Source organism: Zophobas morio, unplaced genomic scaffold, assembly GCF_036711695.1.
Source record: "Zophobas morio isolate AGI-343-1 ecotype UQ-CSIRO unplaced genomic scaffold, CSIRO_AGI_Zmor_V1 ptg000024l, whole genome shotgun sequence".
Classification (NCBI taxonomy): Eukaryota; Metazoa; Arthropoda; class Insecta; order Coleoptera; family Tenebrionidae; genus Zophobas; species Zophobas morio.
Window position 1 is genome coordinate 12,766,982 of NW_026972129.1, and position 23,890 is coordinate 12,790,871.

Here is a 23,890-nt window from a genome sequence, read left to right on the forward strand (position 1 = left end):
ATTTGTGGGATTATATTGAGAATATTTGAAAAGGTATTTGTTATAAATGGATTTATTTTCTCGATTGTCTTGGTTTAACGTTGCTTTATGTGCATCAGAATATTTGTCGCCACCAAATGTGTGATAGTATTAAAAAATATTAAATAAAGCTGATTTTGAAAGTGTGTTTCAAAAAAATGCACGAAAAATATGCAGTTACTTTTAAAGAGTTGACCCTCAGTAACACCAGTTAACACTAACTTTTTTTAAATCTGAGAGCGACATCTGACGACGTTATTGATAATGAGGTATAGAAATCTTTATACCTCTTCAAATTTTTCAAACACATAACCTAAAACTTTTGCAACATCATAACCTGGATATGAATGTTGTAGTGATTTAGGGCGGTTTGTCTATTTTTTGATCCCCGAAAACCATGTCTTGCATATTATGGAAATTCTCAAGTAACATAAATACACGCTCTAGCTCAGCGGTAAGAAACTTAATTAGGCATGGTCACCATCTTCGAGGAAAACCTCCTGGTGTAGCCCGTTCATTAAAACAAAGACTAGAAGGTTTATAAAAAACTACCTTTTGAATACTAAAGTAATTTTTATTATTTTTTAGAAATAAATTACAAGAATCCTAGTTTACATTTTAGAGTTGACATAGGCTTACCACCGCCTGTTGTTTCACGATCCACACAATTAAAGGAACGCTTATCTGTCGTAAAACAACTTAGAAAAAATTCTGAATTAGAAAAATTGGCACGGAATAAGCAACGTAGGTCGTTATTTTGCAATCAAATTAAAAAATACAACTGATTCTTTTGTAGTACTGATTAATTTGGAACAGGCAAATGAAGAGTGGCTGCGCACATCTGGATACTACCACATAAAAAAGTTGTCAGATCACTATGGTGTCTATGAACACTTATTTGGAGATGCTTATTTTTTACCAGTTGTACCACTGTGTGTTAATTATACAAAGGCTGATGTAAAACACCCTGTTTATTTTGGTAATTTAATTAAACCATCAGATGCAGAAACTAAACCTGAGGTACACTATGAAAGTGAAAAGGAAGCACTATGGAGTCTTATTTTGACAAATCCTGATGGACATTTCACAAAACAAGATCAAGAGTACATACATTGGTTTGTGTGAGTATATTACATAAAATTGTAAGTGTTCCATTTGACGTGTTTCACATCTTTAATAGTGGCAACATACCAGGAAATAAAATTGATCAGGGTGAAACCATAGTTGAATACCTGCAACCTTTTCCACCTAAGGGAACAGGATATCACCGCCATATATTCATTTTATATAAACAAGAAAAACGCATTGATTTTTCTGAATTAAAAAAATCGGGCCCTTGTTTAAATTTAGAAGATAGAACATTTTCCACACTAGAATTTTATAGACAGCGACAAGAAGATTTAACACCTGGAGGGCTCGCTTTTTTCCAATCTGATTGGGACTCAACTCTGACAGAATTTTACCATAACACATTAAGTAATAATAAATGTATTCACACATGCAATGTAATATCTGACTTTATTTTTAGATATGAAGGAACCAGTATTTGAATACGATTTTCCACCACCATATATAAGACCACAAGAGTGGTTTGCAAAAAGAAGACCATTTAACTTATATTTAGATAAGTACAGAGACCCAAAACAGATCAATAAGGAATTTTTAATGAGAAAATTGAAGAATGTGCATCCATTTAAAGCGCCGCCACCTCCTCTACCATATCCTAATGCTGTATACTTCAAAGACTCTGTTCCGCAATGGTTGAAGTTGGAAAAAATTAAAAGCAGACTGAAATGGGGAAGAATAAATGAAATTGAATGATTGTAATAAGTTTTAGGTGTAAATAAATCTGTGTCTTTCTAGCCATTTTATGAAATCGTAATTGTTACATCATTTTTACTAGATTAGAATTTTAATGATGCTTTATGACATAACATTACAAAACGAGTTCCCTAACTCTGCTTAAGTCTTGCTTGCAGATGTAGAACTATCATACTTAAGTACCTATTTTTACTTTATATTTATTTAGCATTTAAATGTCAAAAAAGTTCTTGCTGCGTGGATCATCCTGGCTTTGGAAATTTTTGTGAGTCAATTTTCATGTTTAATTTTTAATGGTTGCCTATAATATACCACAAAGTAACTATATCAAACCAGGATCACTATAGGATTTTCAACACATTTTCAAAATATCAGTTAAATTAAGCTTTTCCTATCAAGCTAAAAACAAGAATCAGTTTTGTTAAAAACATTATAAATGAAAGTTTTGCAGCACGTATTTTTAAAAATCCATATCCCAATTATTTATGGTAATTTCGAAAGACGGTTTTCAACACCGGTTTCAACTTACAAAACTCTAGCTAGACATCGTATAAGATACATGTTTTTCGCTTGCTCTTTTCTTGTTTCATTTAAAGAAAAAATCCAAATACCTACTCAATTAAAAAATGATATAAACAATTGCCCGATTTCATCACGGTTCTTTTTAATGAGGGTATAAATCTGGCACTTACAAGTTTAAAAACTGTTAAGAATTGGTATAAGAGATTTTAAGCAGCGATATTGGGAAATTTTTATTACAAAATCAATACCTAATTTCACAGACTTGTTTTGAGTCTCCCAGAGTTTCAATCGATAATTTTCCATACAATAATAAATGATTTGTATTTAAACAATATGTTATTGCAATTTAAGACTTAATCTGAATCGGTTATATGTTTATCTTTTAATAAATGACACTTTGTTTTTAGTCTTTAAGTATAAATTAATGTTATTCCTTTAACCACATTTACGATTTTACCACTTATACTGCTACGAATTTATTAAGTATATATTAATAATTATAATTCTTTTTAAACAGAAAATTACAGTTCGGTTTTAAAAGATGAATTAAGTTTAGAAACAAATTCTGTCATCAACAATACTCCAGGTAAAATGCTTGATAGATTTTATTTACAAAACAATAATCGTAAAAAGCAACTTACTGTCATCATAGATCACCCATGATCATTTTATTTATGCTCGTTAAGGAATCAAGAGTCACCTGATAAGTACAGATTGTGTTTAAATTTAAATGTTGCCTTTGTAAATACTAGAGTTCCAGCGCTTAATATAAACTCATAAAGTAATGACGTGTGTGTATCTACAATTACATGTTGTGTAGTCTTCCTCGCGTATAACCCAATAATTATTTTGTTTTACCTTGCTGCTGGCGTGCAACAAAAAAATACAGTGATGTGAAACAACAAGTTTAGATGTAACAACACCAAGTAGTGATTTTAGATCTTACATCAGTTTTTTTTGACAACTACATTCGGCTCTACTTATCGTAAAATGGTAAGCAATTACGTTGTTTCCTAAGTTAATTTTAACTTGTAGAATGTAGGCATTGTCGCAGTAAATATTTATTAGAATAGGTTGGTGTATAAATATAATAATTACATTTAGCAGGCGCACGTTCATTTTATAAATAAGTAATTAAAATGTAGACACGAGTTCCTGTTTGACATCCCATGATATCTTATCATTTCAACCTAATATTTTTATTCAGCTGTAGCCGTATTTATGGTTATTGTATTAAACAACAAAATGGAAGTTCCTATCACTTATGTTTATCTTTTACCTTGGATATAGTTATCTCATGTAAACTTAAACTCCGTAGGTTTTTAAGTTTAATCAATTTTCACTTTTTTGTACTTGACCTCAACACGTAACGACTGAAGCGTAAATTGATTTCCGTCCTTTATAATACCAGGTGCATTATACACAAGAAAGAATCTATAGGTAGTCACCGAGGCATTACCTACCATTTTAATTTTTGATATTGTGGATTTTGTATATAATTATTTTTTCCATTGTATTAGCTTCTTTCGGGCGATAAATATGTTTTAAAAGGTGAAAGTTCCTTGACCTAACCTTTAGAAGTATTTCGAAATAATGCCGAATATATATATACAGACAATGATTAATCGGTGGTGTACTTAATCACAATATTGCGACTTGACGCAAAATTTACAAAAATAATTAACCCACAGCAACATAGCGACAACATCATTTGGTATTCAAATCAATTCCAGTTTCCTTTACTGATTTGAACTACAGCCAAAATATACAAGTGATTTAAGTTATATAAGATGGTAATGCATAACTTCTGATCTCATCTTTAAAACCTTAAATGATACAAAGAACATTAATTAATAAAAACAATACTTTGTTATTACAATAGTTAATAGCAGGTATTTATTCTAGACAAATATTAACATTAAAAAATTAATCATCGATTTAACGTTTTTAACAAAGTTTCGGAAGGGTGTATTACATCCTACCGGGGATAAATTGAGTAAAATGGACTTCTTTCTTCATACAGGAAGTTAAAAAAATCTAAAAGATTATACGAAATTTCAGTTCTACATTCCAAAAAGGGAGGTACCTATGTACAAAAATGTTGACTTTGACTTCCGGCTTTCTGTAATACTATTAATTTTAGATGTACCGATTTTAAATTAATCTAGCTGATAGTTAAACATTACCCTAAATTTGCTTCCTAATTCGATTCCATAAATTGATAATACATAATAATAGAAATAAACTTGACCTTAAATTTATAAAATAAATGCTCTTTTACATTTAATTTAAAACGGACCCATATTTTTAAGCTTTCATAAACAAGTTATCGTTAAGAAATTGCAAAATGTTCATCGCCTAGCATTTATTCACTTCATCCAAAAACTTGATGACGTCGTGTCGTTTCATAAATATCCCTAAGATGCAATGTTTGTGTTTTGATGATGAGGATGATGAATAAATCAATTTATTATATATTTTTATATAGATCCCAGATAAAATTCCGCCACCATATATCTTGAGAATGATAAAAATGTTGAATTCTGTAAACGTCATTGTTTTTAGCTCCCCACAGAGGTGCTGTGCCGCTGCATTTCGTAGATTAGGTATTTATTTCAGTTTCAGTTAATAACAAAATAAATAAATAAAATTTATGTCCGACTACATGATAATATAGTCGTTATGGAAATATTTAGCAGTTATTTTTGCCATTCCTCGATTATTTTTCACAAATAAAGAACAATTTCACGATTTAAAATGCAACTTGAGAAAACACAACTCGATAGCGTGATTAGATGTTTGTTTTTTTTTGTATTTTTACATTTTTTTAAAAGATTTAATTGTTCCAGTCGGACATAACGCTTTGTATGTAATTCGTATATAAACCGGCTTTATTGACTCGGCTTCTTTATCAACTCTGTCGTTACGCTCCCTCGTCTATTAAAATCGGCTTGTCAATAAAGCCTTGGTTTATGTGGTACTTATTAGATAAAGAGCTATTATAGACATGTATGTATTGTTACGATTATCGGTAATTTAAAATCCACGTGGGTAAACTCAACAATTTATTTCTTACTAACTCAAATTTACACAGAGATTATGTACAAAATAATTCCGGCGCAACTTAGCTGGACTCTTGTCTTGATTGAACTGGCTGAATCATCCATTCCCGAAGATGGCCTCTATTTAAACCCATATTTTCCTTCTAGATGTTTCGCAATCGAGGTATGTCTGGAATAGCCATCGCGACTTCCGCTTCCAGACTTTCTTTAGCGCATGCCGCCCGGGCGCCGTCACCGACAATGAGTCATCATCGCCGTACATACTAGAACCCATAGGCGTCGTACCGGGGCGACGTATGGGTTTTTTTAGTAACAAATTAAATTTAAAAACAAATGCAAGTTGAGTAAAATATTTAAAGGGTAGTTTATACAATACTTTAACCGAGATTGAGTTAATCTCTCATTTAACGACGCGTTTAGCGACGTCTGGTTGACGTAGAGTCGGTCACGTCAGTTAATCAAAAACTGAGCTTCTATACATCGGGTCTTAGGTACTTTTCATTTTCAGTTGATAAAAAAAAAACAAAATTTATATGTATATAGGTATATTAAGAAAATGGAAGTTTGGCGAAGTAAAGAACTCTTAACGATAAAAATAATGGCGTTTAGAGAATTTCAATATTTCTATCCGTTTTCATGATAATGTTATTGTTTATTATGGCAACCAATGTACGCCAAAATAAAAATATGAATGTATCTAATGTTTGAGTAAAGGTAAAGAAATGTGCTAACCGTTTGTTACAACTGAGTTTTTCTATTACAAAATTGAATAGTGATTTATAATCAACAAAATAACGAAATAATTTGATTTTATCAATAAAAAATATGAATGCAATGATGAATCACAAGTAAAAACTCATCATATTTTGCCACTTTGGGTAGAATTTATTCGGCAAAATTTTGGAATAATGTCATCAGTTTTTTGGGGAGAATAAATATTTTTATTATTTTTATAAACAATTTACCATGCTTACAATGGCTTTAAAACGTCTGCAAGATTTCAAACCATTCAGTTTTGCAGTTCTTGATTTATTAATTTTTTTAAGTCACCCTGTACAAGTAGATCTAAAAAATATGAATGCAATGATAAATTGCAAATATAGTTTCCACATTTTAGATAGGATTTATTTGGAAAAATTTTGAGATGACGTAATCAATTTTTTGGGGTTGATAAACAGATACCTTTTGGTTAAAAAGTTACCATACTTACAATAACTTCAAAACGTCTGCAAGATTTCCAAGTTTTGAGTTTTGTAATTCTTGATTTAAACAATAAAATAAATTGACTCAGTCATTAATTTTTTTAAGACACCCTGTATAAGCAAACCTAAAAAACACAAGTCACAAGTATAGACTCATCATTAGAGATGTACCGACTGTAGGTCTGGCCGACTAACCGACTAGCCGATTGTTCGGCCAGTAAAAACCGACTAGTCGGCCGACTGTTCGGCTTTGAAAACCGGTTTATAAATGCGACAGACAGTGTGTTTTTTTTTTCTGTTTTTCTGACTACCTTATAATTTTTTTTTTTATTTATTTTAATAAAAGGAATAACTAAAGTTCCTTTGTTTTCCAAAAAATGTGTTAAATTTGTTTGGATAATATTAACATTTAATTTTTTTTAGTAACTCAGTACAAAAATAAAGAATAACACAATTTAGGGCCAGTTTATACAATATTTTTACTGATATTAAGTTGATCGAGCATTCAACAAGGCCATTAGCGACGTCTGATTGGCGTAGAGTCGGTCACATGGTACTTTAACTCGGTGTTAAAAATTAAATCGCAGTTAAATACTTAATTGTGGTTCTGTAAACCGGGTTTAATTGTTTTATATACTATTTCAATTTTAATAAAAAAAAACCGACCGATCGGCTGTTTAGCCGACCAGTCGCCGACTGCCAGCCGACGATGAAAACCGGCCGAATAGTCGGCTTATCCGACCGGTCGACCACTAGTCGGTACGTCCCTACTCATCATCCTTTGCACATTTAAGATAATATTTGTTCAACAAAATTTTGAGGTGACGTTATCAATTTTTTAGGGGAGTGAGCAAATACATTAATAAAATAAATTTGCGCATTCATTAATTTTTTTGAGTCACCGCCTGTATAAGCAAATCCAAAAAATATGAATGGAATGATAAATCACAAGTACACACTTATATTTTCTACATTTTAGATAGGATTTCTTTGACAAAATTTTGAGGCGAGGTCATCAATTTGGGGGGGGGGGGGATAAGTAAATATATTTTGATTAAAAATTCATCATGACAGTCATAACCTTAAAATATCAGCAAGATGTCAAAGCATTCGCTTTTGTAAATTCAAAATTAAATTGCAAAATGTTTTATATATATATATATTTTTTTTTTCAAAAAATCTGGACGTTTCGGGTGAAAACTCAACACGGAGTCATAAACTACATGTGTAGGACTATGTTATTTTATATAATTTAAAACCCATTTATTATTTTAGCGAACAAACAAAGTTTTTCAAAAAGATGAACAGATATTTTTTTTTTTAGAAATTTGCCATGTGTACAATAACCTTAAAGAGTTTGCAAAATTTCAGAGCAGTCGATATCATAGTTTTTAAGTAAGTTTGTAATGTACAATTTTGAATTTTTTAAATCTAAAAATCTGAGGCAAAAAATGTAAGCGAATTAATAAACCACAAATATAGGTGCCTGTTATTTTGCAAAATTTAAGACTATGAAACGTCGGTCGAGAAAAAAATTAAATTAGCCATTCGCTAAATAGCCCCTAATACTTCTTGAAGTACCTAAGCAAAAATCTGGAAAAGTTATTTACACCGACCTTTTTTAGTCTCTGAAACCTTAAGTTTAGTTGTGTTTTCGAAGCGAGAAAAGTTGGGCGCACGTATGTAGGTAACTTTGCGGAAATGTTGGCTCTTCAAGAGCTTTGTGTAGTATTCAAATATTAATAATAAGTATAATAATAAACAACGCAGTAATCTCAAAATAGGTTGGTATATCACTGGAAAGAGTACAAAAATGCTGACCTTGTTCGCAGATAAAGTTAATTTCTAACCAACTGTTCCAGAAGATTTTTTAATATGTATTTCAAAAATACATACATACTTTGTGATTATTGTTTCCAATATTTTAATTTTAAGTCTTGTGTCTTGTTACGGCTCATGTGTATAAAGAAACATGTAAATTAAAATAGTTACACTTTAATATACTTAACACGAATTTTTTTATACTGTATTCATCACAAACTTCTATTATTCCCAGTAACAATTATTAATGTTTTGTAACATTTAACCTTGCAAACATTCTTCTTATTACGTACTAGAAATTAAAACGACAATATTAATTATCTACTGAGAGGAACACTGTGAATCATCAACAAAAGAATTTAAATTACATCAAACCAAAATATACCATATGGTTGAAAAAAGTTATCTAGTAAACTCTGAAATTTAATGTTTAACAAGTATGTTGGCAACAAAGCGTTCAGTTACGGTCACATAACTGTCAAACACCTGCATTGCCAATATCCTAAAAATAAATTTCATGGCCTACTAGAGACTGTTTTTTCGATTATATAGCATATTTGTTCAGACGAAAATACCTTGGATTCTGGACACATGTTAAAAAAATCACGTGTAAGTTCGATGATTTACGGTAATCGAGTAACCCGGAGAGATATGTATATATTTAGCACAAATGCGACAATGTTACCGTCAAGATAGACTCAGTTACAAATCACCTTAGTTGCTACCTATCTACACCTACACTATTTAGTTAAACTGTTACTAACACAGAAATCTTAATTTTCAGAATTTTAAAAAAGATGCAGAGACTGGTGAGGAAATAACAAGACTGAATTTAGAAACCGGAGAAGTGGAATTTATAATAACATCTAAAAAACTACCAGCAAAGCCCAAAGTCTTCAGAATACCGACATCATGCATGAATCTAAAAAAGAGAGAAGAAAAAATAAAGTTTGACAGTTCTCCTACATTTACAGCGGCGCTTGTATTCCTATTACCAACAACCATATTTTTTTCTCCAATCCTTGGACTCCTGGTTGTTTTGATTGAAGTTATCATTCACGTTTGGGCTCACAGAAAAAATAAACTGATCAGACACAAAAACCTGTACTACCAAAGTCCACTTCACATAATCTGCAAAGAGTACTGCGGAGCGTGCAAAGAAGAAGAATCCAAAATAAAGATAACCAAGTTTCAGGAGAAAAGAGCTGATAAATTTAAGAAATACGGTTTCGAATACTTTAAGAGAATTGTTACGTAGCAATAACAATCGTTCAACACCATTGCCAGGATTTTGTTTGTTTAATGTTTATAAACGATTAGCTAAAATCCTAAAGATGTGACAATCTCACTAATGATTAAAATGTTATCTCAATACTGTTAGGTACGGGTACTGCATGTTCTTAATTTGTAGTCGATAATTTGTTGTTATAGTTGATATTTTAATAAAACACATGTTTAAAACTGTTCGAAAATAATTTACTGTCAATAAAATTCAATATTTACATATAAAATTAACCCTTTCAACGAAAATATACAAATCATCTAAAATTTAATATTTCTTTAGTGGCTAGTCTGCAAATTGTATGAAAATCAACGTTAAGATGGCATCTCCAATATTTACACCTTCCCCAAATTACAGCTGGGTAATTTGGACTCATTACACCATGGAATATTCTAGCCACTGCCTTACCCGTAAAATTATTGTCTCTATAAGTACTAATCAGGCCACGAATATTATTTATAATTAGTTGTTCGTCTATAATTTTATTTTCTGTTAAGGTGATCGCGTCCAATGGATTCGGCGACTCGAAGTATTCCCTAATTTTTATTTTTAATTTATCGTTACCTTCTGATGGTTCTTGCGATAAACACGATTTATACGTCTGTGCTGCCACATCGACAAGAGTCTGATGAACGGCACGTAATTGCAAAAGTGCCGTTTTCTCTTGTTTTACCACGTGGTCATACAAACTGTCCAATGCTTCGTCCAATTGCTCGTCGTCCAAATTTCCAGGAGCCAGAAGTCTAAATCCCAGGTTCGAGAAGGAAACATTTAACATTGACCTTTTCGGTTGACCGTTTACTGAAAAAAAAAAAAAACTACGTAAAAACACTTTGAAACTTTACGAAAACTACTAAATTTGACACAGATAAGTATAAAAGAAAATCAACTGAAATTGTTTTGTGTCTCTGCGCAAATGAAGTATTTTTTTCTATATAAAATGTATTTTTCAACAATTTTTTCCCGTTTAGACAAATGTAATATTGTGAATTATGATAATTTAGAAATATAAACAATAAAAAAATTGGTCCAAGATTATTAAGACAGAACTTCCCTCGTCCCTGAAGTAAAGAACAAATCCAGGTTCTACGAAAAATTATAAAATTTGACTTGCGAAATTTTATTTATTTTATGATAATCCCTAAAGTTAAAAAATATCGATAATACATGCCCGCCATAGTGTATGAAAAAAAGTGGTCCAAGAGGAGATCGAATCGGCGACGTCTGGTTAGTTGGTTGTTCTTATACAAATATGAAATATTTTATTTGTTTTTTTTTTGTGGAAAATTTGGATGCCTAGGTTAAAAAATTGGTTCAAGATTACTTTGCCAGAACTTCCCTGGCTCTTGAAGTTCAGTCCAACAAATTCCGAGTCTTTGAAAAATATAAAAAAACTTCATCTTCTGATAACCTTTATATATTCAAACCCCTTGGTCCACGGGGGCGCAATTTCCAAGGAGCTGCCGTCCGCAAACATACAGACAATATGAAATACACATATTCAAAGCAAATAACCAACGGAAGAGTGTATTATCAAACTACAGGCTAAACTTCGATTGTTTATGCTTATACATCGAAAGAATGTCACATAGAAATTTGTTTAACTTGATTGAGTTGTCTCCTCAAAATAGAGGACTAAAATCATTAATTACCTAATCCACAATGTTTTGAATATAATTATTATTATTATCTTATTTGATCGTAATTAAATAAAGACGTGGGTATTCTCACACTATCTAGAAAATGAGGCTCTTAACTTGATCAATATATAATAAACAATTGATCGAAAGCTGCACGTACAATCCGACAAATCCAGCTTTTTAAAAAAAATTACAAAATTTGATTTTAGGATTTTCGTTTTGTGGTAACCGCTGAAAATTAAAAACCAGCGGCATAGTTAAATATCACCCCTGCAGCCCCTGCGCCGTACGGATAATGTAGAATTTATTTAAAGCACATAACTAACGGGATAAAATGTCCTTCAGCAGTAGGTAATAGCAATCTGAAGTTGCTAAGTGTTTATTTATGTCTGATTTGAATGAGTTTGTCTTCTCAAAACACAGGATCAAAATTATTAATTAAACCACAATCGGACAAAATGTTCTGAATATTATAATTCTTATTTTATCATTATTATAATTATAAAGACGTGCGTATTCTTCACATTTTTGAGAAAATGGGGCGACTCAATATTGATATTACTAGTCACAGCACAAAAGAAAAGTAGTCATTGCGTATTGCAAAAACAAGAAAAAAAAAGTAAAAAGCAAAGTTCGAGATCGAACCCACGACCGCAGGTCACCGTTTTGCCCGACACAGCCACTGCGCCACGTAGACGTATATTCCGTGTTGGTAATATAACGTTATTATACCTTGCAATTGTTTTTGCGAAAATTTGAATGTTTACCGAAAAAACTGAAAGCGGATTGGTACACTACAAGTATAGGAGTATATTTTTATATAACATTCCATTCATTTTAAAATAAAATTCATTGAAATGACGTCATCAAATTGTTGCTGGGGATGATTAGCCAAATTTTGGTTAGCATTTAACCATCTACGCGATATTCCTAACATGTACAACAATCGATGCAGTAGTTTCGGAGATTATATCTAAAAAAAAAATCGACAAGACGACAAACAGAGAAGCAGAGGACAGGCAGACGAAAACGGGAGACCTATTTTTTCGTACTCTTGGGGTCATCATAATGAAACATTGACGAAAAATGAAAGTAGCCAATCACCCGATGGGCCCTATTACAATACCAACAAAAATTGGTGAAAAAAGTATAAAATTATTTTCAACTATACAGACTGTTCTAATTTTGAAGCGCAGCACATATTTTATACATTTCCTAAGTGAATTCTTCTTAGGATTTTATTTTTGAAATTTCGCTGCGACGTTGCCAGGTTATTTCAAATTTCTTAAATTTTTCTTTCCCAAATGTTAGCTGAAGAAGTACTGCATGAGGTAAATGGACACTTTTGTTTTTTGACATTTCATAACCCCTAGCGTATGAAAAAAGTATGTTTCGTATTTGCGTCTATCTGTCGACTGACTGTGTCGATTTCTATTAGACAGATAATCTCCGAAACTACCAGACCGATCGTTGTCAAATTTTGTACGTAGGTATGTTAGGAATATCATAATTATATATTATAAATTTGTCTAATCAACCCCAGCAACAATTTGATGAAGTCACCTCAAAATTGTGGTTGGTGAATGCTATTTTTTATAAAATAACATACTCCTGTACTTATGATTTATGAATCCGCTTCGAGTTTTTACCCTCGTATCCAGTTTTCGCAAAAAACCACAATTGTATACTACCGTTTTATATGAATATAAGATTTGACGATTCTTTGTAGGCTAGTAGATCAGAACGTAGATCAGAACCTGAAAGTCGTGGGTTTGCTTCTCTCATGGACGGCCGTTTTTTTTTCTTACATTGCGACTGATATTATCTATATTGTTTTTTCTAGACAACTGAATATGTTTGATCGTACTGCAAGAGTGAGATAAATTCTGTCTAATAATGTGAGTCCAATTTTTATTTTCCGAGCATAAGCTAAGGAAGTGTTGTAATATAATCTATCAGAGGAATGGCTAGTTTCATGATTTCTTGACATTTCATGGCCCCTAGAATACGAAAGAAGAGGACTCTCGTTTCTGTCTGTCGAACCGATTGTTGTCAGATTTCATGTATGTTAAGAATTTCGTGTAGATAGTAAAACGCTGATCAAAATTTGTCTAATCATCCCCTCCTGCACTATAATGACGTCACTTTAAAATTTTCCTTAAACTCCATTTCAATTTTATAAAATAATACAATATTCTTGTACTTGTGCTTTGTAAATCCGCCTTGTTTTTGTTTATTATTATTATTTGTATTATTTAAGTCTTTTTTAGTCACATAATATTTAGCCCCCTAAGCATGTGGAGAGGCACTCTTTTCTGCAGATGAAAGCTCCGTGGTTCGATCCCTGGCGGCGTTTCCAGTTTTTTTTATTAATCAAAATCAAGAACAGTGTACAATTTTGTATTGATATATGAATAAGTTGTATGTTGTGTTTGATTGTTAAATAAGAGCAGCGGAATGCGAGATAAATATTTGGTGTTTATTATCGGAAGGATACAGATCAACTCCCCGTTTCAAGGCCGGTGGTGGCCCGACCAAGCCCGTGAAGGCGGAGGGGGTAAAAACAGGCACCCCCTGGTCATTGGCTCTCACATAACCCCCCACCTTGAAACAATAGAAGTGTTTCGAAATACAGAATATATGCATATAATATTTTACACAGATCATACAGATAAACAAAAGTGCAAAGAAAGCAAGCAAATTATAGACACAAGTAGAAATGAATAGGAATGTCCAGATTTCTGGAATATAGATCATGGATTGATTAATATTAATCAATTGGCAACGCACACACTTTCGTAATTGCACGTTTAACTACACCACCTTTATGCCGCACTGACACTACACGCACCAGGCCGTCGTTTCCAGGATGTAATTGAGTAATACGCCCCAGCGGCCACTGTAACGGCGGTAGATTGTCGTCCTTTAGTACCACCAATGTACCAACTTCCGGAACTTTGGCGGATGTGTGCTGCCACTTGGCCCTGCTCTGCATCGTAGTCAAATACTCCTTTGACCAACGTCTCCAGGAATGCTGGCGGCAGGCCTCAATCAGCTGCCAGCGAGACAGCCTATTGGACGAAATGGCGGTGTGATCCTTTTCTACGGGGGCGGTAAGCGGATGCCCGATTAAAAAATGGCCAGGCGTAAGGGCCGAGAGATCATTCGGATCGTTCGATAATGGCGTCAAGGGGCGTGAGTTTAGTACCGCTTCAATTCTGACCAACAGCGTGTACATCTCCTCATACGTAAGGTGATTTTCGCCGATTACGCGCTTAATGTGATTTTTCACTGATTTAATACCAGCCTCCCAGATACCACCAAAGTTTGGGGCTCTAGGAGGAATAAATTTCCACATGATATTTTCGTTTGCCAGTTTATTTTTAAAAATCTCGCTTTTAAATAATTGTTGAAGCTCTTTTCTCGCGCCTACAAAGTTAGTGGCATTGTCACTAAGAACGAAAGAGATATTTCCGCGGCGCGAAATTAATCGTTTCAGGGCACTAAGAAATGAGTCGGATGTCAGGTCGCCTACCAGTTCGAGATGTACTGCCTTTGTACTTAAACAAATAAAAAGGCAAATATAGGACTTAGTGGTTCTTTTCCCTTTTCCGCGGCCTTCTTTAATTAATAAAGGACCACCGAAATCAACCCCTACCTTGGAAAAGGGACGTGAGGACATTATCCGCTCTTCGGGAAGATTTCCCATAATTTGACTGTAAGGTTTTGGATTGGTCCTATAACATTTTAAGCATTTACCAATTACCTTGCGAACTTGACGCCTGCCAGAAATCGGCCAATATTTTAAGCGCATTTGCGCAAGAGTACCTAATTGCCCCGCATGTAGTAGGCTTTGGTGTATATCTTGTATTATTAATTCGGTTATGTAATGTTTGGGCAACAAGATGGGAAATTTTTTATCAATTGGTAAAGTTTTGACATTGCTTAGTCTACCCCCCACCCTGAGCAAATCATTAGAATCTAGAAACGGATTAAGTTGTAAAATACTACTGTTACCAAGTTTTTTACTGTGAGTCAACTGATGAATTTCGGAGGAGAATGCCTCCTTTTGAACTAATCGGATTATCGTAATTTCCGAATGTTTCAATTCTTGCGTTGTTAAACTGCCCCTGATTTCCGGTTGTTTTTTGACCCTATTCCGTAGGTTTTTCATAACGCGCAGCCAACACGCAATTGCAACTTTTAATTTGCCAAAGGTTGAGTATAGGTCAAAGATAACATTTTTAAAAGAATTGGTTTGTAGATGCACTGCAGTTGAAACAAAGCGTTTTTCTAACAGTAAACCTTCGCCAGAGGAGTCGCACTTGTCTACATTAGAGGCATTAACAATCGGAATTTCCATTTTATGCAGCCAAGCTGGACCATTAAACCACAGTGTATTTGTCGATAATTCCCTAGGAGAGGCACCACGAGTTATTATGTCGGCCGGGTTCTCGCTGCTTTTCACATGGTTCCAGTGGCAATTATTAGTTAACTGCTGTATTTCAGAAACGCGATTAGCGACAAAGGTTTTCCAATTACCTGGATCAGCTGCTAACCACGATAAAACGATCTGAGAATCCGTCCAACAGAAACACTGCTCAGGTAAAATGTTAATCGTTTTAGTGACCTTTACAAGCAATTGGGCTAACAAAAGCGCACCACATAATTCAAGTCTGGGCAAAGAGATGGTTTTTAATGGCGCCACGCGAGATTTGGCGCATAACAAATTGACGTGTATATTTAATTGGGAATCAATGGACCTAACAAAGATTGCTGCACCGTAAGCCTGTTCAGAACTATCGCAGAATCCATGGATTTCTATTTTGATAGCATCACGACAAATTACTGTTCTAGGAAACTGAAGTTTATTTAGATAAGGCAAGCCGCGTAAGAAGGAAGTCCATGCTTTTTTAAGATTATCGGGAATTTCGTCATCCCAGTTAATTTTCAACGACCACAACCGTTGCATTATTATTTTTGCCACTGTTATCACAGGATTAACTAAACCGAGGGGGTCAAATAATTGAGCAATGGCGCTAAGTATAGTACGTTTGGTGGGCTTGACGTTAACAAAGTTAAAATGTGTGTATGAAAGATTATCAGATTCGTTGTCCCAGCGAATACCCAGAGTTTTCTTTTCAAGCTGTTTCTCCGTTATTATGCACTCATTGGATGTAAACTCATCTTTTAACACATCAGCACAATTAGATGACCACTTACTTAGAGAAAATCCCCCCTTCCCGAGAACTGTCTTTAATTCGTCCTTAATCCGCGCTAATTCGGGTATGGTATTTGCGCCAAACAATATGTCGTCCACATAAAAACACTTCATGATGACGTCGTGTGCTAATGGATAATTATCCTTTAGATCTGCGCCCAATTGTTGTACACATTTAATGGCTTGGTAAGAAGAGGAAGTCAGGCCGTAAGTGATGGTTTTAAGTTGGTATGTATTTACGGGTAAATCGGGAGATTCTCGCCATAAGATTTGTTGAAATACACGGTCATCAGGATGCAACCAAATGCACCTGTACATCTTGGATATGTCCGCAGTTATTACGAATTGAGGCAGTCTAAATTGAATAATGATCGTAAGAAGATCAGGCTGCAAAACGGGTCCTGCTAATAAATTGTCGTTTAAACTAAGATTGTTTGAGCTTTTTGCCGATCCGTCAAAAACAACGCGTAGTCTGGTTGAAGAACTATTTTCATTTATGACCCCACTATGGGGCAGGTAATAAGAATGTTTCGAAACGTCGGCAGGTACTGGCTCCATGTGACCTAATTCCAAGTACTCGCGCATAAAGGCCAAATAACCCGCTCTTAATTTATGGTCGCGGGAGAGTTTCCGTTCAAGAGACAACAACCGTTTCATGGCTACATCACGGGAATTTCCCAATTTTGGAATTTGCCGGACAAACGGAAGTCGTACAACAAAGCGACCGTCTTTAGATCGGCTGGTAGTGTCATAAAAGTGGGCTTCGCAAAGGTCTTTGGAAGAATGTTTATTGATGGAAGGGACAATTACCTCGGGTTCAACGTTCTCTATTTCCCAAAACCTGGTAACAGCTGATTCCAAACTTATTTTGTAGCAGTGCAAGGGTTTATTATTAAAATTCGGCATTTTACCTGAGATAATCCATCCCAAAACACTATTTTGTAGAACAGGCTGATTTTTACCGAGTTTTATATTTCCGGAAGTAAGCAGGTTTAAAAATAATTCGGCCCCAATTAATATATCCACGGGAGATGAAACATTAAAAGTCGGATCCGCTAAGTCTAAATTATTGGGTAAATGGATAGTATTTATATCGAACGTATAAGAAGGCAAGTTTTCGGTAATTTTGGGAATAACCAAACATTTAATATTGTAAATAAAATCAGTTGATCTACTTCTGATCTCAACTTCAGCAGACTTAGTCAATCTTGATTGGCTATTTATTCCTAGGATCGACACATTTGAATTTTGAGTTTTCAAATTTAACTGTTTACATAAATTTTCCGTTATGAAGTGAGATTGACTCCCAATGTCTAATAATGCGCGACATTCTTTTATTTTACCTGTGGGACCCTTAACCAATATTACTGCTGTTGATAAAAGTATGTTGTTTGAGACCACTAAATTACAATGAGATGTCCCCTCTCCAGGATCCGTGATATCATTAACTAATTGATCAGTAATCGCATTGGAACTAGCCTTTACATCAATATGTAAAAGAGTGTGGTGTTTTTTATTGCACTGTTTGCAGCCAAATATAGTGCAATCTTTCGTAAAATGGTTTTGTCTAAAACAATTACTGCAACGATTCAATGATTTTATGTGTTGCAGTCTTTCCTGGGGGGTTAACTTTAGAAAATCAGCACAATTAAAAATATTATGATTTTTTTCGCATATAAAACATGAAGCTAACTTTTTGTTACTTTGAGCCTTAGAATATGAAGTATGGAACACACGTTTTCTAAGCGGCGTATTAATGTTACATTTTTGAGGAGGGAGAGATTTTGTATCTTTATTAATTTTATGGATGCTTATCGATTCTAAGGTTTTGCATCGCCTTTCTAAAAATGAAATTAAATCTGTATGGGACGGAATGTTATTGGGTTCAAGTGACTCTTCCCATGTGGAACTAGAAAAATGGTCCAATTTTGAAACTACAATGTAAATGATAAGATCGCTCCATTGATCGACAGGGCGGTCCAACGCTTTCAGGGTATTTAAATTAATACTTAGTGTATCTAAAAAGTCGCGCAAGGATTTACAGTCCGATTTATTAACAAAGGGCAAACTGAAGATATTTTTTAAATGATTGTTAATGATGAAGCGCTTGTTTTCGTATCTGTCTTTCAATAATTTAACCGCAATTGCATAATTTGTGTTGTCCGCTTTTAGCGACTCCAGAGTTTTCTTGGGTTCATCTTCCAAGCATGATTTTAAATAATGTAATTTTTGAGAGTTGGATAATGACTCATTACTGCCAACTAAACTAGAAAAAGTATCAAAAAATGATGCCCATTCGGTATAATCCCCATTGAACTTAGGTAATTCAATAGTTGGCAATTTTACGTTAAGATTTTGATTTGAATGAGATGTGGCTGATGAACTACTAGATAATTGAGATGAGGCCTTTGTCACCAAATCATCATATACACCAAGCACCTCAAATATTTGATTCAGTACATCCCTAAACTTATATTCGACCCGTTCATCAGACTCGTTTTCATCTTCTGAAGTTATTATTATAGAATTGGCACCATAGTGCAAACTGATATTTTCCATTTCCGATTTTAATTGTTCAACGTCCTGTAGGCGACGCTTTAATTGTCCAACCTTTGAATGATTAGTTTCGTCATCAACGAAAATCTCATGTGTGTTTAATTTATCAAGAAGAATTATGAATTTATTGATTGTTTCGTCCTGGCTTTTCGTCATCTTACGTACAAGAAATGCACAACGATATTATAAGAATTGGAGCTTACCTTGATGTCCCCAGAATTGTAGACGACGAATCACAGAAAAATCTGTATATGACGGTTGACCAATATTTCCGATTTGAATAACTTTGTGTCGAAATAGGGCGCACTGCACTATTATATAACACTCGCGGCCGCTGATCCGGCTCGAAGGACCATGTACAATTTTGTATTGATATATGAATAAGTTGTATGTTGTGTTTGATTGTTAAATAAGAGCAGCGGAATGCGAGATAAATATTTGGTGTTTATTATCGGAAGGATACAGATCAACTCCCCGTTTCAAGGCCGGTGGTGGCCCGACCAAGCCCGTGAAGGCGGAGGGGGTAAAAACAGGCACCCCCTGGTCATTGGCTCTCACAAACAGTATACTTAATTTTTTATTTCCCGAGCGTAAGCGAAGAAGTATTGTAATCGAGTCCATTCGCCGACTCGCTATTCTTATGTTTTCTTGACCTTTCATGACCCCTAGCGTACGAAGAAATAGATCTCCCGTTTCCATCTGTCTATCCGAATTTTTATTAAACGGATAATTTCCGGAACTATAAAATTTGGCCAATTATCCCCACCAATAATTTGACGACGTCAGCTCCAAATTATATTTACATACCTTTATTTTAACTTATCTGGGTTATCAAAAATAAGATAAAATATAACTCACAAAATCAAATCTTATAATTTTTCGAAAAAATCTTGTTTTATTGTACTGTAGTTCAATTTTGTCGAAATAAATTCGACCAATTTTTTATTATTACTATTACTGCACGTGTCGGAATTGACATAAAATTCGTGTCCTTTCTGAAATGCGAGTCGGAACAGTTTCCAATGGGAAACTGGAGTAATCCTTTGACCGTTTACCCGATTTTCCAAAAACTGATATTAGTATAATCACAACTGAAGAAAGTTATTGAGGGTCACCCTATTTCGCCAACACCACACGGTGTGCAAAACTGCTACTATTGTTGGTAGTGTACTCTAATATCTATTGTAATTAAAATAAATGTTTGAAATTGCATACAGGGTGACTCAAAAACAACTATTCATATTTTGGAACATCCCTTGAGTAGCATTCTGTTAATTCGGGTGCCATCGAGTCTCCGTTTCCTATCATCCGTGGAGAGGTGCGAACGGACATTCCGTGCCAGACCAAATATAAAGAATCAACAGAGTATGTTTTCGTAACATAATTCGTTCGAATTAAAGGCAGTGGCGGAGTATGGGTAATTAAAGTATGATCATTAATAAATTAAGGAAAACAAGCTCCACAAGAACCTCAAAAAAAAGTAGAAGCAATAGTATTTTACTTTCCGGATGTAATTTACTTTATTAAAATATCCCATCACAGAAGTCTGATGAAGAGAAATCATGGTGGGATGGAGTCACGGTTTTGAAGGTATAAGAGAAGGACAATCTAAACTCGTTGATCTTTTTACCAATCCAAAGGTTCATAAAAAATTGCACTGGGTTATTTTTAACATTATATGTTACAATAGTTTAGGAGCAGATAGAGAAAAACTTGCGGTTTGTTGTAGTGTCAGTAAAATTGAGTCTTGGTATACTAAGTGTTTTTTCAAATATTTAGGTTGTAGTTTTTTGAAACACCCTGTTTTTACTGCAATCTATTGCGCCTTTGTTTTATTTTGATAGTTTCTGCGATTTTACAATTTTTTTAATAAAATCAAAACCGATCCACCCCATGTAAAATTTTTAGCTTAATGTCTCGTGAAATCGTGGCGTACTCGGAACACACTTTTTTTAGTTACAGCAGCTTAGCAAATAATTCTGTATACATACCTGACGTCCATTCTAGATTTTTTAGTTTGTGCTTACAAATGCCGCTGTCCCATCCTATCGCAGCCGCAATATCTACAACGGCGAACTCTACAACGTTCTGCTCTTTTTCTTCTTTATTCTTCTGAAGAGCTAAAGCCATCGCAAGCGGAGGACACTCCTTTGCAGCTTTCCGTATTTGATTAGCTCCCCCATACGATATAATTTTACAAACAGTATAAGCTGGACTTAGTAACTCAATATACTTCTTTTCATGTAATTCTAAATAGCAAAGGAGAGTTGAAATATTTTCCTCAGGTATGTCTAAAGCTCTTACGGTTTCTTCAATCGAGAACGCCACTTCATGCTTGGGACAGGTTTCCTTGCATGAACATGGCAGAAAAATTTTCTGTAAAAGTTTTCTGATAACGTGACGATCTATAGAATTTGCGTAGATGTGACGTCTCAGCTCGTTTTCGTCGTTACCCTAAAATCACAAGATTTATCATCCATTTAATACTTGTTACAAGTAATCATTAATAATCATTAAATTAATTCGAAATAGAGCCGTATCAAATCAAACAACTATTAGGTGAATAACTTACTTTTGCATCTAGGAAAAGATGGCAATGTGCAGGCAAACCGTCCCTACCAGCACGTCCGATTTCCTGAACATAACTTTCAAAATTCTTTGGCATGTTGTAATGGATCACAGCACGAATGTCAGATTTATTTATACCCATTCCAAAAGCCACCGTTGCTACTACTATTCGCAACTCCCCAGACATAAAAGCTTTCTGAATTGTTCTTCTTCTGCTAGCAGACAAACCAGCGTGATATGGTTCAGCTTGAACACTTATGCGTTTTCTCTTCTTGTTATCAGTTTGTTCGTATTGCAAACTGGTTCTCAAAAATTTCGTCACACGATTGCATTCTTCACGCCGAGTGCAGTACACGATTATACTTTTACAGTTTGTGAATCTCTCTGATGTCAGCAGAGCTAACAGAGCTTGATCTCTTTGATGATCCTTAGAAACCGTTAATATTAAATTGTCGGGGAGAGGTATATCGCTGATAATGCCATTTCTACCATCCGGTATTTGTAAATGTTCTACTATGCTATCGCTAGTGGACCTAGTTGCTGTGGCAGTTAGACCCAAAACGGTTTTCACCCCCATTCGTTCCCTTAGAACTCGGCAGATTAAGAGGTAGCTGGGCCGAAAATTGTGGGACCACTGGGAGACACAATGGGCTTCATCGATGCACGCAAATGCGATGGGGGGAAGTTTGCGAAGTAAAGAACCAAAACCTACAAGTTAAACTTAGTGTAACAAAAAGATGTAACAATAAGTTAACTAAGAGTACGAAAATTTACAAAAATCTTTTGTTCATGAATAGTAGATTACAACAAAGAAATAATAAAAAATACCATTTATTTAACATTGTGTCCAAATTATTTTTATCAATAAAATAAAAATAAAAAGGGAACAACTGTAGGTTGGATTACAATAATGTTTGCTTGCATAAATATCACCATTATGTAGTTCAGATCTTCAAATGTACATAAATCAGTAAAAATTTATTTAATAATTTTGTTAGATGGTGTTATCAGATCTTGGGTTTTTGATACTTACAACAAAGGAACAATCATAACGTTGCTGTCTTTCCAGAATATGGTTAAATTAGAAGAACGTATAAAACAATCGAAATTCAATTATAAAAAAAAAAATGGTTTGAAGTTATTTCGACAAAATTTCCCTTGTCCCTGAAGCAAAATCAAGAGAGATCGGACTCGTAAGGGTATATTTTTGTGTCCTCGCTGTATTTAGTAATGGGATTATCTTTCCGTAATGTGTAGTATAAACGCCGCTGATATGCATGAATCTGAAGGAAAACTAATCCTTTTTTGTACCATACAATTAGCCACCTAAAGGTTAATGGCTCCGACGCCAGGTTCAGGTGCATCATTGCGTTGGCTGTTTGCCGCCTTATCCGCAAGAATCCGCTCCGATTTTTAGATAAATTATAAAAATTAATTCTGTAATTTTATATGATAATTCCTATAAAAGTGTCCCAGCAAAACACTCAAAGTACCATATGATCGAAAAAAAGATCCTTTAGTAGGCTGTTCAATTTATTTTTAAAATAACGATGTTGACAACAGTAATGCGCTCCTTGTTCAGTTTGACAATCAAATAACTGCTAAATAAAGGGTCAAATAGCTGCAATGTCAGAATCATTATTTTAAAAATAAATTGCACGATGTACCAGGAGCTTTTTCGGTCATATGGGACATTATTTTGTTTAAATTTTTTTGCATTCATAAGTTTTGTTTTTTGTATTGACTCAAAATGAAATAAACACAAGTTTTTATGTTAACGAATTCAGAAAAAAAAACTACAAGAAACTCTAAAGAAATATACAGGCTGAAATCAGTGATCGCGCTTCGCGATATCTCATTAATTAATAGAAGTAGAAAAAAAACAAACATGAAAGTTGTACAGTTTTTTGAGAACATATATCAAAATTATTTTCAACTATGCGGAATGTTCTGTTTTTAAGGCTTAGCACACAACTTAGTTTTTTCAAATAGAATACCCTAAATATTTTTATATATTTTAATTGACCTCTTCTTAGGCTTTATAACTATAATTTATTTTAAAAATTCCGATGCAACGTTGCCAAGTTCTTTCAATTTTCTATCTAAATATTGATATATCAGTTTTTTCAAACGGAACACCCAGTATTTTTAGTAATAATACTACATCTTATTCTATT

At 34.0% G+C, this 23,890-nt stretch overlaps 2 protein-coding genes and 1 long non-coding RNA gene across 4 annotated transcripts in view; 2 read left to right on the top strand and 1 right to left on the bottom strand.

Annotated features, from left to right (window-relative positions):
* Window positions 1-318: 318 nt before the first annotated feature.
* On the top strand, window positions 319-1,884 carry LOC135134901 (large ribosomal subunit protein mL38-like). The gene is made up of 5 exons (XM_064063783.1): window positions 319-554; window positions 607-762; window positions 815-1,139; window positions 1,199-1,494; window positions 1,547-1,884. The coding sequence occupies exons 1-5, from the start codon at window positions 416-418 to the stop codon at window positions 1,837-1,839; spliced, it is 1,209 nt and encodes a 402-aa protein (XP_063919853.1). The 5' UTR covers window positions 319-415; the 3' UTR covers window positions 1,840-1,884.
* A 931-nt stretch (window positions 1,885-2,815) lies between these two features.
* LOC135134985 (uncharacterized) lies at window positions 2,816-9,921 on the top strand. Its single transcript, XR_010281416.1, has 2 exons — window positions 2,816-3,354; window positions 9,231-9,921. It is a non-coding gene; the product is annotated as an uncharacterized LOC135134985 (long non-coding RNA).
* LOC135134983 (ATP-dependent DNA helicase Q4) overlaps window positions 9,901-23,890 on the bottom strand; it is a 29,915-nt gene continuing 15,925 nt past the window's right edge. Inside the window, exons 4-6 of one of the 2 annotated variants that reach the window (XM_064063915.1) lie at window positions 21,718-22,421; window positions 21,137-21,599; window positions 9,901-10,529 (exon numbers count right to left, since the gene is read on the bottom strand). In XM_064063915.1, coding sequence (XP_063919985.1) covers window positions 9,985-10,529; window positions 21,137-21,599; window positions 21,718-22,421 — 1,712 coding nt within the window. In that variant the 3' untranslated portion in view covers window positions 9,901-9,984. Of the gene's footprint in view, window positions 10,530-21,136; window positions 21,600-21,717; window positions 22,422-23,890 lie in introns of those variants that run through there. The other variant, XM_064063916.1, reaches the window with a different exon arrangement.

Bases quoted from the DNA above. Each gene is read 5' to 3' on its own strand.
- LOC135134901 (XM_064063783.1), top strand. From the start codon at position 416: ATGTCTTGCATATTATGGAAATTCTCAAGTAACATAAATACACGCTCT. The intron at 763-814 runs GTAGGTCGTTAT...ATTCTTTTGTAG, and splicing joins ATTGGCACGGAATAAGCAAC to TACTGATTAATTTGGAACAG. The intron at 1,140-1,198 runs GTGAGTATATTA...CATCTTTAATAG, and splicing joins GAGTACATACATTGGTTTGT to TGGCAACATACCAGGAAATA.